Below are 12,667 nucleotides of genomic sequence, written 5' to 3' on the forward strand. Positions count from 1 at the left end.
TGTCATCAGTGGTTTTGACCTTGGCCATTCTTACAGGTGTGAGATGGAATCTCAGAGTTGTTTTGATTTGCATTTCTCTGATGACTAAAGATGTCTATAATTTAATTTATAGAACAAACTAAAGACATAGTTACATGATCACATAACCTCATTTCTCCAGGTTTATTACCTTGAAAATATATGTGTTGAAAGCCCATGCATTAAAAATAGTTTTATTTAAAATAGCGTATTCACAAGGAGAGTGAAAATGCTAAAGGTGGTTGAGGTGAGACTGCCTAGAACTAAAGAAAGTCCAGTATCTTCACAGTTTAAGTATGGGCTTACTGCCCTCAGTGCTGTTACCGTCTTGTAGGTGTACTCCAGTATAGTACAGGTTTAGCTTCCTAATCTCACTCTGCCTGATGGCAGAGCTCCTCTCACAGTGCCTTTACAATAGAAGAAACCAAGCTCAGAAAATCCCTGTGGCTAGGACTCCAGCCAGGGAGTCCCCCACCCCTCAGAGTTGCTGTGCCTTCCTATAGTGTCTTCCTATAGTCTAAAATATACCACAGGCCAGTTTAAGAACATAGACTTCTGAGACCTTGCTACCAGATTACAATTCAGGCTGCCAGCCTGCTCGTTGTACAGACTTAAGTTGCCTAAGCAAATCTTTGTGCTTCCGATTCTTCACATCTAGTAGAGATAATGAGAGTTCATGAGATTGTTATGAGAATTCCTTTACTTCGTAGGGCTGAAGCACCTGGAATGGTGGCTTGTATTTAGTTAGTGTCGTATTTGCTGTTATTACTTAAATTATTAATTGTACCTTACTTTTATAATGTTTTCCTCATTATTGCTTGATTTTACAAAGCACAAAATTCTAATGAAAATTTTATGACAAGAAATAGCCATCAAAAAGTCTTAGGAGTATCTGTAGATTAAAAATTGAATAAACATTTTCTCCTTTCTGGAATTGCTCTGTAAGGAGCTTGGGTTATAACTCAGATGGAGTAAATGCTCAATAAGAACAGGACAGTGTGTTCAATACCCAGTGTGTCTTGGAGGATTAAAAACCAATAATGTCATTGACAGTGGACATTAAATGTGTATATCAAGGCCGTTGACATCCAGGCGCTTCCTGCATGGTCTGACCACTTCTGTGTGAGAGAAGCTGAGCAGGCAGCTAGGGTGGTGGGCGTTGGGAAGAATCAAACAAGATTTCCCAGAGGAGGTGACATTTCAGGAGAATCTAAAATATGAGTAACAGGTTTCCAGAAGGAGTAAAAAAATACTTCTTTAAATTATTTTTTAAAATAAAGTGTGTTTGTGAGCCATGCTTATATGCTATATTTTATTTTAATTGTCAAAAAAATCAAACTATGCTATCATTGTTTGTATGTACTCTGTCTAGACATATGTTTGTATCATGCATGACTTGTTAAATCTGAATTGTAGAGTCCAATTGAAACAGTTTTAGTTGCTTTAATTGGACCATACTTTTATGGTTAATGTTACATACTATGTGGATAAATCTTGGAAACACAAGGTGAATCTAGTCACAAAATGCCACTTATACATGATTATGTAAATTTTTTCAGACAGGCAGATAGATCAGTAAAAGCTAGATTACTTACTGGCTGTCCAGGGCTTGGGAGCGGAGGGCAGAGTAATGACTGGTTGTCAGCAGGCAGTGGCTAAAAGTCCGGGGTTGCTTTAGAGGTGATGAGAGTTTCTAGAATTAACTGTGAGAGTGTAGCCTTGGGACTGAATTACTCACTTGAAATGAATGAACTGACTAGCATATGAGAACTTCTATGAAACTGCTATTTAAAAAGTAAGTTGAATTCTCCAGTGTTATTTTCCCTGTAAGACATGCATTCCCTCTTTGTCTCAAGTATCATAGTAAGGATTGAGTTATATGGTAGTGTTGCCTGTGTTGAATTCCAAGCAGCTGCCACAGACTAATATTTTAAACATAAAATGGAAATACTGTTCACTAGCTCCTGGCTGAGGATTAGAAGTATGCCAGCCTGTTAAAGGCGTTTGTTTTTGTGGGATCTGCATCATTAGTTCAGTTAATTCCAGGATGGCTTTCCAGTCAGGCTTACAGTTACAGTTTACAAGGATCTAATGGGGATGGGAAAGCGGTTTCGGTTATGGCCATAGTGTGTTCAGAACAGCAGTGTTAGAGGTTAAAGCGCCCCCTGGACAGTTACTGCTTGAGTTAATCCTGCATCTATCAAATTTTGCTTTTATTCCTGGCTGTCTTTAGGGAATTGGGTTCCCAGGTATTGGGTTGGTTAGTACTTCCTGTTACACTGCAGTCAATGGTGGATTGTCACTATTCACAGGTGGCTAGTTAAATACATTTCATAACGAAGCAATGCTGAACTTAGCTTTTCCATCCTGCTAAAGCAGCCTCTAAGCAGATACGTGTACATGGCATCTGGACTGTGAGCTGGAGAGGGCACCTCGGTCCTCCTTCCTTCAAGCTGACTGAACAGCACGATTACTTTTTGAAAAATTAAATCAGCTGGGCATAGTGTCTCATGCCTGTAGATTTTGGGAGATGAGCTCAGCCTGGGCTAACCAGGGGAGACACTGAAAAGGAAAGAAAAAAGATTGGGCAGAAAGGTGGGGAGAAGGAAGGAGCTAGCATATACCTTTAACTATACATCTTGTTCACTGTAGTAGGTTATCTAATTTAGAACAAATATAATGTAGCTTTGGAAACTGCAAATGTATCACACAGATTTTTGTCAATACTTATTTTAAGAAGATCACAGATCCCCAAATTTGGCTGTTGAACTCCAAGTCTTTTACACTGCATTCTGAAAACAGCATGAGTCTAACCTGGCATTTGTTGTTTACCCAGAGTCCCTCAGTCAGGGTACTAAAGCATTCTGGGAAGTAATACGACTATTCCAAATGATAATGTTTTGGCAAAAGTGCTTCTGATTATAATAATTTCCATTTTCCAGAAAACATAACGCATCACCTATAATATTTAATACAGAAAAGCGCCATTCTTAGCTGCCGCTATTTAAAGAACTTCGTGTAATGATATTTAAAACCTCTTATCATGCTGATTAGATTCAGCAGCCATAGCTAAATGTATCCACACCAAAGCCTAATATCATAATGACATATCAGCACACGCATAATGCATTACAGTTAATGAATACTGCACAGGCTACGTTATGATTGGCTCCAAGTGTCTGTGCAGTTCATGGCCCACCGTACAGGAGAGAGATCTGCCGCTGAGACTGTCATGTGTTGTTTTGTCTGTGTGAGAGTAATGCCTCTTCTAACCACAGTGAAGGGTGTGTTCAGATCGCAGGTCAAACGGCCAGGAGAGACCGACCCAGTTGAACACACTGAAAATGTGCAGTGTCTACAACTTCTGTGTTACCTAAAGATTTCTGGCCAGAATGGTTTGTTATCATGTTGACAGACAAACTACCACATTTTCTTTTCAGCACAGTAATGTAAAATGCCAGATTTGCTGCTTTATCCAGCTTGTGGTGGGAGTCATTTTTATTCATATTTATTGAGAATCAATAGTTATAGTTTGATTATGTTATGAGGTCCAATATTTTCTGAGTCAAGTACTATAACTGAGTAGAAAAACACTGTCGTCCTTCGCTCAGAATCCGCTCTCTGACAGACTCTGTTCAGTATCTTTCAGGGGAAGATGATTCCGTGTCGGCTGAACTGTGTGAGAGAGTATGTGCATGTGTGTACGTGCATTCAATTGGGATGCAGCTAGAAGAGCAAGAGTAACAGGAACCGAGTCCCGGAGGACGGTGTGTGAAACACTGTTGGTACTCTCCTTGCTACCGCATCCATCTGCATGCAAGATGATGCCAGGATTGGAATCTTTAAGAGACATGGGCCAAATCTGGTGAATGCCACACTAATGAGCTTGGAATTTGCTTTTGCAATTTATATACCATTGTCTTCTAAAGCAGATAAGCATTTTGCTAAAATATCCTGTTTAAAGATTAAAAAACGAAGTTATTCTTTGGTTGATTTAACCTCAGCAAATGCTATCCATGGCTTGCCTCTGTTGGTGGCAGATGTCCTTTTTAAATTTTCATCTTCTTTGACATAAGCTCAGGTTCTCAGAACGCCTCCTCATTGAACAGGGTCATGCCTATGAGTTTTAGGAAATTGCTGGAGTGAGCGATATTTTCTAGAGACTTTGGAGGAAATGACAAAACGTAGCTCCATGTCCTATGAAGGTGATCATTTCTATTGCTGTGTTCTGTATCTTGTGTATTCATTGAGGTAACACTTCTTATTCCTTTGTTTGAAATTAAAGCTCTAAACTTGGTAATGACATTATGTAGCTTTGTGAAAATTTCACAGAGGCTTATTTTTGTTATATTTGATTTTATTATCAAAGCTAAGGCAATTTGTTAATTTTTTCAGCATATTTCTGGGAAATTGAAGCCTTTAGCCTTACATTATATTTCTTTTTACTTAGGATAGCGAGACACCTCAAAACCTATACTGGCTATTTTACCTTATCCTAGTTCGTATGTATTTCTGTGTTAAGTGGGAATGATTGTGTATATTCGTGGAAAGGGGAATTCCTCCTTGCCAACCATCTTGATAAGATCAACTCCAAAAAATCAAGACAGGGTTTCTCTGTAGCTTTGGAGCCTGTCCTGGAACTAGCTCTTGTAGACCAGGCTGACCTCGAACTCACAGAGATCCGCCTGCCTCTGCTTCCCAAGTGCTGGGATTAAAGGCGTGTGCCACCACCACTCAGCATAGAGCAGATTTCTTTACAATAATTTCTAGCTAACCTTTTTGTATTTTAACTATCTCAGTTCAGAGGCCTCATTTGCTGATGCAGATATACTTTTAGCACCCTTAAGTCATTAAACCAACAAAAAACTCTTCGGAGATGAAGCTGCCTCACTCACATCAGTAATACACACGTAGCTCGTTTCTTAAAGATCAGATGCTGTGGGAAAGAGAAATGGCCCATGGCTTATACATATAGATGGAGTCCATAGCTTATTTGATCTGTTAAGAGCTGACATTGTATTGATCATTTTGAACAGTAATGCTTAATAAAGACAGTTGAACCACTAACTGTAAATATGCTGGAATGTATTTAGCATTATCTCTGGTTACATATAGTTATAGTCATATAATCTACAAAGACGTTTACTGAGTAAATGATGTCTACTGGTCTTTGTTCATTGTGCTCATTCAGTAGGGTGGATTGTGACTTACATGCCCACTGCCTAGGTTCCTCATCCGAAAAGAAAACCCCTCCAGAGACCAAGCAAAGTGTCTTTGGTCCAGCTGAACAAGATCTGGTTGCCTTTCCCTCGCAGGAGCATCTGCCTCCGTGGCTCCAGTTAATAATAATTGTAGCATCTCTAATTTTGACACTCAATTTAGATTTGAAAGCTAAGCAATATAAATTTTAATTCTTTTCTGGGATATTTTTATTATTTCTGCTTAGATGACTTGTGACAAAATTGCTTTTCTCTTTTCACAATGTATTTGTGTTCCTCGCTAATGGGAAAGCGGCAGATATTTTTAGTGTCGTCTTTCATCAAGTCAGACCGTGCTGAGGACCTGACTGCATTCTAGTTCCATGGGAATTTTGCTAATGGGTGCGTGCAACCTTATCCAAGTTCTGGAGGATAAGCTTACAAATTAAACGAGAAGAGGAATATAAAAGTGATCTTTCTCAAGACGTTGGCAGAATACCCATCTTTTGTTATTTCGTTTTTACTTTACCATGTTTTCCGATCAAGTACAGAATGTCTAAGTTGGGTGTATTAATGCGTAAGATTAGCCCAGACAATAGAAATAGTGAGCTTCCTAAGTAGAGTTTTCGCTGTAATCTTACATGGACAAGGCAGGAGAGGGAGAGAGGGACTCTCCCAGTCCCCATCTGTCTAGTTAATAGTGTTAGTGACATCAGTGGGTGTAACAGGAAAATGGAAGGTTGAAAGCATATTTCAAAACAAGCCACCCAGTTTTACTGTTTATATACTAACTTCCTGATTCATATTCTAATGTAATAAATAGCCACTGCACACTTGTAAATAGCACATAAGGAGGATGTGTGAAACTGGGGCTATTCGGTGTTTATCCAGGACCTACTTACCCTAATTATCCAGCCCAGGGTACCTTCTTTTCTCGCACTACATTCTTTTCCAAGGCTGTCTTATCTGCTTGGTTTTAAGTGTCAGTAGCTCCCGAGTTTGTCTCTCTTACCTGACTGTCTTCTCCAGACTTTTCAGTGTATTTTCTGGGTGATCTCTGCCTCCTGAGCCCTTGTCTGGAAGTGTACATTTGATCCACCTTCTGGATCTGCTGCCCGTGTGTTGCTGATTTCAGTTCTGTCCCCTCCAGCAGCTCTTTCCAGCAAACTGGCAGCTCTTCTTCTGCTTTCCATCCCTCTATGACCTCCTGACCCCACCCAGATGGCCATGGTACCTGTAAACTCCCTCTCTCTCTCTCTCTCCTCAGAAAGTGGCAAGAAGGGACAAGATATAAGCTCCCAGAAGCCTATTTCTTCCAGCTGCCTGCCCCACAAGGTTTCACTAGTCTTCCAAAGTTCGCGCTTCGGAAGTTCTCTTCTGGGCTAGGAAATGAGCATTTGTTTCCCTCTGTGGTCTTTACATTGTGTTTACCTTATCCAGGTCTCTGGCCAGGCTGGGTTAGGGCCCACTCTTCCGGACATCTCCAGTTCCTGTCCACAGATGCAGTTATGTTGTGAGCTTCAAAGAGTTAGTGTTCAACTGTATGAGTTTGAGGGAGATGCTGTTCACCCCATAACAGAACTTGAGGTGATGTGGTTGAGGAGTAGGCTCAAGCGAAGCTTAGGACTCCACGATGTTTCTGTATGCCTGGAAGCCTGCTGCCTCTGCTGTTTTCATCAGCCCTGATCAACCCTGGGTCAGTGCATCCAGAAAGGCTGTCCTCCTCTGCTGGTGGCACAGCCATTTACTCTCTGGTGACAGTGGTAGACAGGACGCAGGTAAAGAATCCCTTGTCTTCATTTCAGTCTACGAAGCTACTGTAGCTGGGCGTTTCTGTTGCTTTCCTCCACAAAACCCACTGTTACAGCTGATGGTAGCGAGATGACAGAGTTGAGTTTTGACATTTCCCCCTTCTCTCTCAGCAGAGATGCTCATGAACCATGAGTTGACTCAAAAGCCAGAAGGATATGAAATAGAGAAAAAGATGTCAGGCATCCAGTTACCCCAAAGAGCAGCACCCTCAAATACTAACTCTTGAGTTCTCCTCAAACATAAATGCCTTTCTTTCTTGATTGGGTCAGGATAGCCACCAATGTGTATGGACATTAAAATAGAGAGGCACTGAAAGCTTGCTTCCTTCACGGACAGAACCTTCCATGCATTCTGTAAAGAAGGGAAAGAGAGCCTGGTCTGTTCTGGACAATAAACAGACTTGAGCTTTGTAGCTGTATCTCAGGCATCACTAGGAGCACACTTTCCTTGAGGTATAGTGGGCACAGGAAAGCTTTTGATCATAGGAACTGCAGCAAGCCTGACAATGGGGGACAAACGTGCGGCTGCATCTGAAAGTCGCTAACGCTCCCAAGCTTAGCAAACTATGTTCTGTTTTCCTGACTTGCTGAAGTGTTTTCATGATGTCCAGAAAAGGAGACGTTAATTTAAAATTCTTGGATTCTGTGGGATTCCCTGTCTGAACGTGAGTGTAGGGAACTGCTGGGGTCAGGCATCGTTTGCGCTTTGTCTAAGCTAGGTTCTTCCTTCTCTACAAACCACTGTGTCACCATAGACTAAAATTAGCCAGTTCCATATTCTCCGTGGTCTCCTCTAGGCCACTGTAATAGAAGGGAAGGGGCAGTGCACACTGGGAATTAGCCCAGGCGCAGATACCAGTTCCCTGCATATTTTACTCCAGGTTTCAATGTTTTTATGTCTACGACTAAACGTTTCAGTAAAGCAAGACAACAAAATTTTATGTACACATACCGGTGCATGTAGGTACATTGAAATTGTTTTGCTTTGTTTTAAAAAGACGGGGCTGGAAAGATGGCCAAGCAATAGAACACTGTCTGTTCTTCCAGAGTACCCAGATAAGTACCCAGCAGTTACCTGGCATCTAACAACTGTTTGTAACTCCAGTTCCAGGAGATCAGACACTCTTTTCTGGCCTCCAGGGACATTAGACATGTGCATGGTACCCGGACATACATGCAAGAAAACATTCATATATATAATTTTTAAAATTTTAAATAGGACATAAAAGCCGGGCGGTGGTGACACACGCCTTTAATCCCAGCACTTGGGAGGCAGAGGCAGGAGGATCTCTGTGAGTTCGAGGCCAGCCTGGTCTACAAGAGCTAGTTCCAGGACAGGCAGGGCCGTTACAAACATAGAGAAACCCTGTCTCGAAAATCCTAAATAAATAAATAAATAAATAAAGTAAAAAATAAATAAATAGGACATAAAATATACCATCTTAAAACTACTTTGAATGCACAGTTGCAATTGCTCCCTGTCTTTTTGTTGTAAAATGATATCCAGATCCTTTTCTCCTATACAATGTGAATCTCTGTACATGTTTTTTAAAGAAAATACTATTTCTCCCCACACAAAGCCTTGGTAATCGCCATTCTGCTGGGACCGTACTTGGGTCCTCTGTGAGAGCAGTGTCACTCATAAAGCTGAGACATCTCCCAGCTTCAATATTTAATCTTTGAAGACACTTCTTTCTCTTTTTAAGCTTTTTATTTTCAATTATGTATCTGCAGGGGAGGTAAGCACATGAGTGCAGATGCCCTTGAGGGCCAGGAGGCATCACTGTCTACCGGAGCTTCAGTTCAGGAGACATCACTGTCTACCGGAGCTTGAGCTACAGGCACTGGTGAATCACCCAAGGTGGCTGCTGGCAGCCAAAACCAGGTCCTCTGAAAGAGCAGCTGGTGCGCTTAACCGCTGAGCCACCTCTCCAGCCCTGGACCTTCTATGGGAGTCGTACCACTTTTTGATCTCACTACTGGTGTGCAGGGTTGCAGTTCCTCCACGTGTCTTCACTTGTCATTGCCTGTATTATTTTTTTCAGTATTAGCTATTCCAGTGCAATGCGGTAGCGTATCTAGGGTTCTTACAGTCATATTTTGGTCTGTGTTTTGTTGGTCCCGTGCCTTTATGGAAGAAAGAGGCCTCAAATTCTCTAGCCTAGCACACACTGTCACAGTAGCCGTGATTGCTTTAACAAGCAATCCTTCTCTCAGTGTAACGTTCTAGGAAACACTACCTTCCAACAGAGCACAGCAAAAAACAACCCAGATTAGTGCTGGGTTTAGGGCTATGCAAATAAGTTGTTGACACAGTTGTTCTCCTTCTATTTCCTCGTAGCTGTTGGCATGGAACTGGGAGGGTTAACCCCTTCCAACTTCAGAGAGAATGCCTGCTGGGTAGACTTTTGCGTGTTTACTAATGTGTGCCAATTAGCCGAATACTTTTTCTAATATGGTTCACGACCTTCATAATTTGCACAATTCCTAAAGGATCGTGCTACACAGCTGATGGGCTTCCTACTCAACTGGCTTAAGTGTAAGAACTGGGCAAGTCAATCCTGTGTGCTCGGGCTTCATGAAGAGGGCCCTGTTTCTGAGCACAGCCCCTCTGGCCTAAGACAACTTGGTTTGAACGTTTTGGCTTTGTTATAAAAGTGGGAACCATCAAAAGAGATTTTTCACAAGAACAACACGGAAGCTAAGAATTGAGTCGATACCGTAAACTCGACCAGGGTTAAGTACTACAATTAATAACTGTTACAGCAGCTTCCCACCCCTTCAGTCACGACGCTCACTCCGTGGCATGAGGGAAAAGCAGAGGGATTGGCATGGGTGGCAGACTCTTAGCGTTCTGCTGTTGTTTTCATGTCTTCAGGCGAACCTTGGCTAAGGGAAGCCCTGCTTAGCTACTTAGCAATGTTGTGGTTTGGTGCTTCAGCTGGGTGGGGTACAGTTGTGCTGGTTGGGCACCCATTTAACTCGATCACTGGAGATGCCAACACAATGTTTCTCTGTGGCACTCAAAATTTTTCCACCAAAGCATGCGAGCTGAATCTCAGACCGTAAGTCCTAGCTTTGATACTGTCATGTTAACTTAGCTTGTGCTGCGTCTGCACATGAAAGAAGGCAACAATCGTAGTGCATTAAGATGGCAACCGTCAGGCTAGTGTTCAGAGGCAGAGGCTGTGCCCACGTGAGCCATTAATGGCTGGGTAAGTTCAATCAGATACGCCGCCTCCAGTGCATGCATAATGCTATTTACCAGATTTTAAATGGACTGCTGAGAAAGATGAAATATAATCTCATGTATTATCTCTGTCTTGTCTTGAAAAAAGGGTAATTAAATTGTTCTCTTGCTAGCGTATATTTTATTAAAGTTTGAGGAGTCAAAGAAAGGTGTCCCTGTAGAGTTGAAACCTTTCACTCAAGTGGAATGTCACAAAGTGACTTTGTGAGCTCTAGGAATCCCATATAACTAGGCTAGCTGGATAGCATTGGAAAATACAACAGGAATTTCATTATTTCCCTTCTGTTTCTCTCCTTTACAGAACCTGGAGAAGGTTCTAGTGGAATTCAACCACAAGGAGTTGTTCGATTTCTACAACAAGGTCTGTGTTTTAAATGTTTTCTGAGATGTAGAGATTTGCTAGCACCTCTGGTTTTATACATTTTTATTTTTGAATGCCTTATTATAGGGCCAAATTCTTTATACTCCTGTAAACACTTCGTATCTCACAGTAGCTTCCTAGGCAGAACCAAGACAAAGAGAATCTGAAAACGAAGCCAGAAAAAATGAAAATGGTTCTAACTAAAGAATTAGGATTGATGCTTTCTGTAAGACTGAGCAAGGCACTGTGCCCCCTGTAGTCTCTGGTCCGCGGATCACCTGAAGTACTTCATGGCTGGGCCCAAGTATAGAAGGAAGCTGCCAGATTTTAGTGATTTATCTTTCATTTGTATTTCATTTTTCTTTCCAAATATTGATTTTTGTACCCCAGAAAAATGCATTCCATTAACCACCAAACTTTAAAGTCTTACCATATGGTGATAATTTACTAAGAAATAGCTGAGCGCACATAAGGCAGTAATACTTAGAAGTCTTCATCCTTCATAAATGTAAAAAAAAATTAAATAACAAGCCTAAATCCTAACATGTTTACCTAGCAAGAAAAGCGGCCTGAGTGTTACCCTTATGCCCTGTGTGCGGGTTCATTGTGTGGTATGCCCGCTGCCATTGCTTCTCTTTAGTTTGCATGTCTCTAACATTTTGTATGGTTTGTTCCCTTCACTAACTTGCTGTCATTATTTTTTGTCTTTACAAATAGCTAGAGACCATACAAGCACAGCTGGATTCCCTTTCATGAGGTCCTTGAAGACCGGCTTCGCAGTCACATTCCCGACACCTCATTCTTTCGCATCGAAGAGGAACTGCCCGAGTATATTTTTGAGAGGACTCAGTGACTTCATTCTACAGATACTATAACTTAATCACTTCTGAAACAAATACTTCCCATGAAGGGAGATCACAATAAGAGCACTGGGGTTTCTGGTACACCCTCTCTCCTCACGTGAGCCAAGAACAATTGTTGAAAACTCTCGGAGAGAAATCACAAGTGAATGCCGTGTTGCCTTTTCGTCAGGTTGCTGCATCATCACTTCACCACAGTCCTGCTTTCATGGATCAGCGAAGTCTGGAGGCGGGAGGTGTGATGGGTGCCCTAGCCTTATAATTACATTGCTTAATTAGGGAAGCAGCCCCGGGCCATCAAATGCTCTGACATCTGTCTTACGACTTTATTTTGCTTGAGATATAATACAAAAAGGAGATCAAAATGGTGCCAGTATTATTCTGAGTTAATTCCAATGTGATCCTCTTGTTCTGCCCGCTTGAATTTTTCTGTCTTTAATGGTTTAACAATCATCTAGGTTTATATATACTATTGCAGATTAATAACAGTGCAATTCACTGCATGGAAAGGATTGAGATCGTGAATGAAAACACCTGCAATGAGCCCTACATGGGAATCTGACATTTTAGATCAGAAACTCCTTGCATTCTCCTTCTGTGGATATACTCAGTCAATGGTGTCAGTCAATAAAAGTTTTCTCCTTTAGAATTCTTTAAATTCAAGTGTACAGTATTTTTACTTTATATTTTAAGCTGTGATCATGTATAAAAATATGTGATTTCCTGGGAAAAAAACGTTTGAAATTTTTATCAGGGAAGTGTCTTACCTTGGTTCCAGGGGAAGAAGAGAGCGGCTTGGACATAGCCCTCTTCACAGGAAGGAACGTGATTTCAGAACGTCCTGTGGTTAAGCAAACAAAACAACTACAGTTGAGCGCATTTCTCACGCGAGCGTCCTGGATACTACAGTGTCCCATATCTCCAGTTCAATGTGTGCCACTGAGCCCCGTACGTGTTTATGCAAGAGTGCTGTCGCTGAGAAGAACTGGAAGTTGAGGTTACTGCAGAAAGCAACTGTCACAGCTGTTAATCCATAACTGATGGATCCGAAGGGTTTGAGGGCACCAGCTTGCATTGCAGGATAGCTCAGCACAGGTTACAACGTAATGTCATGTGCTTCTTTCTGTGACCTCTAGGGTCGCTCTTTCTTTTTCCTTGAATGACGCCTT

The 12,667-nt window shown here is 41.5% G+C and overlaps 1 protein-coding gene across 1 annotated transcript in view; it reads left to right on the forward strand.

Moving 5' to 3' along the window:
• The window catches only part of Commd10 (COMM domain containing 10), a 130,876-nt gene extending 118,654 nt beyond the window's left edge, over nucleotides 1–12,222 (forward strand). The window contains exons 6-7 of the mRNA XM_005356081.1: nucleotides 10,579–10,638; nucleotides 11,356–12,222. Coding sequence (XP_005356138.1) covers nucleotides 10,579–10,638; nucleotides 11,356–11,394 — 99 coding nt within the window. The 3' untranslated portion in view covers nucleotides 11,395–12,222. The remainder of the gene's footprint in view (nucleotides 1–10,578; nucleotides 10,639–11,355) is intronic.
• Nucleotides 12,223–12,667: the final 445 nt, after the last annotated feature.

This window comes from Microtus ochrogaster, chromosome 18 (assembly GCF_000317375.1).
Source record: "Microtus ochrogaster isolate Prairie Vole_2 chromosome 18, MicOch1.0, whole genome shotgun sequence".
Classification (NCBI taxonomy): domain Eukaryota; kingdom Metazoa; phylum Chordata; class Mammalia; order Rodentia; family Cricetidae; genus Microtus; species Microtus ochrogaster.